The 6835-nt window shown below is 56.7% G+C and overlaps 1 protein-coding gene across 1 annotated transcript in view; it reads left to right on the top strand.

Moving 5' to 3' along the window:
• Positions 1–6835, top strand: part of CELF6 (CUGBP Elav-like family member 6) — a 34380-nt gene that overhangs the window by 2876 nt on the left and 24669 nt on the right. Inside the window, exon 2 of the mRNA XM_006167274.1 lies at positions 2376–2458. Within this exon, the coding sequence (XP_006167336.1) occupies positions 2376–2458 (83 nt within the window). The remainder of the gene's footprint in view (positions 1–2375; positions 2459–6835) is intronic.

Here is a 6835-nt window from a genome sequence, read left to right as displayed (position 1 = left end):
GCGCGTGCACTCGCCAGACAGACAGAGAGAGACAGAGAGCTAGAAAACGAGAAATCACCCCCCGGGGGGATGGCCACACCGCAATCCCTTCTCCTCCATTCTCCTCTCGGGATCTTGGGCACACACGCACACGTGCCCAGTGTGAGTTTAAGTCACCGGGTCCAGGACGCAAACTGCGGTTGGCTACGTGGGAGTTCAGCGACATAGCCATTACGCAAACTGCTGGTCCCCTCAGAATCAAATTCTTGACTCAGGTTTTTATATAGGCTGTGCCCTCTGCCTGAAATAATCACCACTTTTGTCACTTTATTCTTGAGGACTCAGCCTTGTTAGTGAGACATTCTCTAGCCCTCGGAACTCAGTTACATTTTTCCACGGCTTGGTATTGAATCGCAGGAGGGCAGGAAATGTGTCTTGTTGCTGCTCTAGCCCCAAGACCCTCGCAACCTCCACTGTAATAAGAAGGTATTCAGTAAACACCTTCTCAATGAATGATGCTCAGTGACTGGGGCCGGCCCGTGGCCTGGTGGTTAGGGCAATGGATCCCACATGGCAGGCTGTGTAGTTCAACTTCCAGACCCACTGGCTTAAAAAACATGCTGGGCATGCCCAAAATCTCAAGACCATAATGGAGGTGTGGGGGTGCTTTCTCACTTTCTCTCTCTCCCTCTCCCTCTCCCTCTCCCTCTCCCTCCCTCTCTCTCTCTCTCTCTCTCTCTCTCTCTCTCTCTCTCTCTCTCTCTCTCTCTCTCTCTCTCTCTCTCTCTCTCTCTCTCTCTCTCCCCAGTGAGTGTATGCACCCTCCAGCAAGTAAAACACAACCCCTGCCTCTGCACTTTCTAATAGGCCAGCTAAGACTGAATGAGGAGGGGTGGACCTGACCTTTGGCTCAAGCAGACCCCAGCCCTGCCTCCTATCTGCTGGTCTATTTATTTATTTATTTAGCTAGAAGACATGTGTTCTTCCCAGAGACAGACACAGAGAGAGAGAAAGTAAGAGAGCACCCCCCGGGGGGTAGGGGATGGCCGTGCTGCAATCCTCTCTCCACACTCCACTCAGCATTTTGGGGCACAAATACACACGTGTTTTTCAAGCCACCAGGTCCAGGACTCAAACTGAGCAGCTGGCCATACGGGATGCGAGCACCCGAACCTCCATGCCATCTGCTGGCCCTCTGCTAGCCCTCTCCAAGAAGTCCTATTTGGGGCACAATAACCCTTTTAAAGGCCCTATTGCGCCAACCTATGGTGAGGTTAAGGCGGCGGGATCCCACACGGCTGACTGCATGCTTGGAGTCCTGGACCCAGTAGCTTGGGAAACATGCCAGGCACGTGTGCACACATGCCCCCGATCCTGACAGCAGGGAGAGGTTGAGAACAGGGGTTGCAGCATGACCATATTCCCTCGGGGGCTTCCTCTCTCTCTGTCTCTCTCTCTGTCTTCTGTGTCCAGGAGTGCATGCACTCGCTAGCAACATTTTTTTTTTTGAGAGAGATTTTTGCTATAGGGCACATGCGCTCGCCAGTCAGACAGAGAGAGACAGAGAGCTAGAAAGCGAGAAATCACCCCCCAGGGGGATGGCCACATCGCAATCCCTTCTCCTCCACTCTCCTCTCAGGATCTTGGGCACACACGCACACATGCCCGGCATGAGTTTAAGCCACCGGGTCTGGGACTCGAACCGTGGTCCACTACGTGGGAGTCTAGTGACATAGCCATTACGCTAACTGCTGGTCCCCTCACTAGCAAATTTTAAAAATAAAATAAAAGGCCCTATCTTAAAGCCTTGGGAGTATAGAAAGATCAAGTTCCTTGGTTGGAACTGGGAGTCCCTGGGAGCCCACAAAAGTCTTATCTTCCATGCCTCAAATCAGTCCATTCCCCAGCTTCACACCTGGGGGGGGTGTTAGAAAGGAGCCGTGGGGTCCTTCTGTTGGACCCCAAACTACTCTTCCTCTTCTGCTTCCTCTCATCTGAAACTGAGTTGGGAAGGAATTGAGGCCAATCCTGGGCGACTTCGTGAGTCTGGATCCCAAAAGGAGGCAGGGTCTGGGTTAAAGATGACGGCAAAGCTGTGTAGGGGGTTTAAACCCCGCAGGACTATGGGTGGAGTGGGGCGGGGAGACATGGGACGCTGTGGGCATGTGATGGGGCGCGGGTATGCAGTGTCCTGGGCAGGAGGCCAAGGGCACCGAGAGGAAGCCAGAGCCTAGGACACAGGTCCCCTGCATTCAGAGAAGGCGGGAGGCAGAGGATGCTGCTCAGAAGCAGTGCCTTTGTTGAAAGGAGAGTGGCCCAGAGTTTTCCAACTCCATGGGGTCTTTCCCGGAGCATTGGGTTCAGGAGCCCCCCTGAGCCAGCCTCTCCCTCCCCAGGCTGTGCCTTCCTCACCTACTGCGCCCGGGACTCTGCTCTGAAGGCCCAGAGTGCACTGCACGAGCAGAAGACCCTGCCTGGGGTAAGTGCACCAGGGCCGGGGGTGGGGGCCGCTCAGGCGGGGCAACACCCGTGTGCATGCCAGAGCAGCGTGGGGGCCGGGCTGGGACCAAGACCAGAGAGTCATTGTTCTAGAGAGATCTTATCTGGGCCCTGAACAGCAGCCGATTCTCTGTTACACTTAGTCTTCCGAACCCAAGAAGTGGGCTTGAGCTCCCTGGGCCAAATGTCCAATGCTGTTTTTGTTTTTTAAGAATTAGTTATTCATTCAATTGTATTTGTTATTATTATTTTCTAATTTGACCAGAGAGAGAGAGAAAGGGAAAGTGAGAAAGCAAGCTATCAGGTCCGGGACTCGAACTATAATTGGTCACACGGGAGTCCAGCACCTTAACCACGATGCCACCTGCCGGCCCCCTAAGCCCATATCTTAGAAAGGCACCGCTGCTGTGGGATAAGCTAGGACTCATTCACTTTGGCTCACACCGTGGTTTCTCACTAGCGTAAGCACATATGCAGCTACGTGGGCAGAGGCTCTGCTGGGCTGCACCCCCTCCCCTCAGCCTAGGGTCCTTGATGGTGCCTCCTTCTGGTCCTCCTCCTGTCATAGCTTTATGGTGACTCAACTCACCCAAATCACCGTCTCCCTCTACATGCCAAATGCTTTCCCCGTGGGCAGCCAGGCTGTGGCCACCAGTGGTACCTGGCTGGTGGCTAGTGGTCAGTCACTGGACAGAGAGCAAAATGGAACCCATTGACCATGTGGTAGAAAGAAGTGGGGTTCACTAGGCGCCAGCAGGGGTCACCCAGTGTAGAGGATGCACAGCCCCACTCCTGTCAGGGAGCGGTGTGTCTCGAAGAGCACTGCTGACGTCACAGCCGGGTGGGGCCTGCTCTGATGTCTAGTTCTGGGCCTCAGACTTGGGCGGGTCATCAGCCTATCAGAGACCAGGAGGGAGTGAAGACACAGAAGTATCACTGGTGACAGTTGGAAGGAAGTGGGGCCTCTTCACCGGAGAAGACAGGGCTTAGTGGGACTTTAGTACAGAAGCCATAACGTGGAGAACCTGGTTTTAGGGACTCAGGGGCCTGGATTTGAATCCGGTTGTGCCACTCAACACTTCCATGTCCCTGGTCGCACTGCTCGGACTCCTACGGTGCGGAGTTATTCCAACACCTGGCTCGCTGGCTAGAGTGGGGACGAGCAGCCTGCAGCAGCCTGGCACAGAGAACCTTACTGTTGGGGGCCTTCAGGTGCTGAAGAGCCATTTGGTTTCCCATGGCCGGGCTCACAAGGCAGGGTCAGGGTTGAGGTGTGTAAGGAATAGACGCGGGTCTGAATTCTGTATGAAGAAGTCATGTCTCTGAATCGGAGCTGTCCACAACAGGCAAGCTTTGCCAGGAACTGCTCGAGCCATTTACGGGGTGTCAGATTCTAGAATGGATCCTGGTGACTGGAGCCTCCCTCTTATGGCTCAGGGCCTAACACCAACTTACTACCGTCGCGGGTCTGCTGTGCCCGCACCAGTCAGACAGACCTGGGCGGGGCTCCACACCACCCCCGCCCCACCCAGCCGTGTGATCTGGGACCATCTTTGCCACAGCCCAAGTCTCCTGCCTCTCCAGTTGAACTGGGGTTGTCGCAGTGGCTGGAGGAGCTCAGCCTCATAAAGCGCTTGGTAGAAAATGAGCACGCAGCACGGGCAGCTGGTGACTGTAGGAGCAGAGGTAGAAATGGCAGCTTAGCAGGAGGAGGCCTGAACAGCAGTCGGCTTTCTTCTACCCTGGGAGCAAGTGACTTCCGCAGCTAGAGCTGGGTCGGCGCCACAGCCAGAATGACCCACGCAGAAAACACAGGTGACAGTGCGGAGACAGGGGGACAGGTGGGCGTCGCATGGGCTGGGGCTGTGCGAAAGGCCCGCGCGAACACGGCTGGCTGGATACAGGAGCCTCAGAGGCTGAAGGAGGGGTCTGGGTGTTACCCTGTAAGCAAGTGGGAGGTGCTAGAAAAGTAGATGAACTTTCGGAGGAATAACCCCCTCCTCAACAAACCACAGGGCTCCGTGTGACGAGGGTACCCGAGATAAGGGCAGTGAAGCCCCAAGTACTAGGAGAATTGGCATAATTCTTAGCAGAAAATAAACACGCAAGACGGGTTAGCTGGTGACCATCGTAGCAGCAGTAGTAACAACAGCTGGAACCCACATTGGCCGAGTACACAGTTCAAGTCCTGGACCTGGCGGCTTGGAAAACACACCAGGCGCTTATGTGTGCATGCCCAAAATCCCAAGGGGAGATTAGAGGAGAAGGGATTAGGGCTTGGCCATCTTCTCCAGGGGGCAATTTCTCACTTTCCCCCTCTCTCACTCCCTTTGCATCTCTCTCCAGTAAGTTCACTTCCCCCTAGCCAAAAAAAAAAAAGAGGGGAGAAGTCGTCATTCATCTGGGGGAGAAGAGCAGGACCCTAACACACTGACTGGCCCCGCTGTGCCGAGCATGTCCATGTTCTGAAGGCATTTTATCCTCTACGAAGAAGTTTATGGTATTCCTGTTTTCAGGAGGAAACTGAGACATGAAAACCAAGTGACTTGCCCGAGGCCGTGCAGCTCCTCGTGGGAAGCGCGGGCTGCGAGCCAGCTACCCCGGCTCCGGCTCCGGACTCGCTCCCTTAGCCACAGCACCCTCACTGGGGCCAGCGGCGGCAGACAGGGCCCTGGTTCTGGGAGGATGGAGACTGGGAGGTCTGCTCCTTCCCTCCCTCCTATCTGTAGGACCCCAGCGTGGCTTGACTTCCTCTGGTCCTGCAGGGCCGGCTTTATTCACCCTCCCCAGCCTAACAAAGTGGAAATTAATATTTCATTTTCTCCTAAACAAAAATCAATGTCTGTGTTGGCCGGCCCTGGTACCATCCGTGCCATCCATCTCTCCTCTGGGTATTCACCCTCCCCAGCCTAACAAAGTGGAAATTAATATTTCATTTTCTCCTAAACAAAAATCAATGTCTGTGTTGGCCGGCCCTGGTACCATCCATCTTTCCTCTGGGCCTGCCAGGGGCAGCAGCAACTGAGTCCCCGGCCTCGGCCGCCAGCGTGGAGGGAGGTGGTGCCAGCTCTGGGTCCCGGGCACAGCTGCCACCTGCTGGACAGGCAGGGACAAGACTTCAGTCTGGGCTCCAAGGGGGCAGGAAGACGGCACTGTGGGACCAGGAATGGCTGGGTCAGCCCCAAGAGAGAACGCCGGGACCCCAGAGGGAACGTCTGAGACCTGGTAGACTGAGACTCGCTCTCCCCCGTGCCCCGCCACTTGGCCCTTGCCCCTGACTGTCACCCCTCAGGACTTCCTCCCAACCTGCCATCTGCCCTGCGGAGCCCCCACCTCCTGTAGCTCTTCTCAGAAGGCCAGAGACACTTCTCAAAGCCTCGGCCTCGCTCTAAGCTCCGGAGTCCGCGTAAGCAGAGGGAGGCCCAAGGTAGCCCTTCCCTCGGGAAGCTGTCCCTCCCCCAGCACTGGGAGGGGGACAGGAGCGGAGGGCCCTGCCGTTGCCCTGCACAGACAGCTGGGAGCCAAAATCCAGCCATTGACGGAGCCGCGCTCCCGCAGGCTGTGGCCGCCAGAGGAAGGGCGTGTTCTTTCACTTTTCGGACGCGGTCTTGCTTTGCTACGATCTCTGGCCTCAGCGTCCCAGGCTGCAGGGACCACAGGCTTGCCCCGCTCACCCTGCTTCCTTCAGACAGAGTCTCCCGCCTTGCCCCTGCTGGGAGGCGGCCACGTTTCTTCTCACTCATCCCCGGGGTTGGGGAGTGCCTTTCCGTGGGTGCAAGTCTGCTGTGCCCGCAGGAGCTTCCAGCCCGGAAAACACTCTGGTTGAGGTTTCTACCGGGCGGGAGGGGGCAGAGTCACAGAGCAGCCCTCGAGGTGTGGGCAGCCTACTTCAACCCACGAGACAAAGGCCTTTCTGAAATCGGGGGCAACGTGCGGACTGGAGGGAGGGTCCCGCAGAGGGCGAGGCGGGGCAGTGTGCTCCCGGGGCCAGCCTGGAGCTGTGCCTGCCAGCCCTAGGCGCTCAGAGGCTCGCAGTGGGGGTCGGGCTGGATTGTAGGCAGGGAAGAGGGGGGATTACTCTGGCCAGGGTGTGAAAGCTGGATCCGAGCGACAGGAGAGGCCCCGACAGGAGAGGCCAGCTGAGGGCAGGGAGACGAGGCACTAGCCTGGAGCTGGGGCGCTCAGAGCTCTTGAGCTGTCGGTAGATTCTAGGGCCAGTGGGACTCACTGATGGAGTGCAGGAGGAGGGCGAGTCAGAACAAGCCGGGAAGTCAGGGAAGCTTGCTCTCCTGCCCCACTGCCTCACACCTCTCCACAGCTCTCTCTGGTCCTTCCGGAGCCTTCTATGGGACTCTTT

The sequence above is a fragment of the Tupaia chinensis genome, unplaced genomic scaffold (assembly GCF_000334495.1).
Source record: "Tupaia chinensis unplaced genomic scaffold, TupChi_1.0 Scaffold144682_1, whole genome shotgun sequence".
NCBI lineage: Eukaryota > Metazoa > Chordata > Mammalia > Scandentia > Tupaiidae > Tupaia > Tupaia belangeri.
The sequence above is the reverse complement of the archived record's forward strand: the minus strand, read 5'-3'. Positions and strand labels throughout refer to the sequence as shown.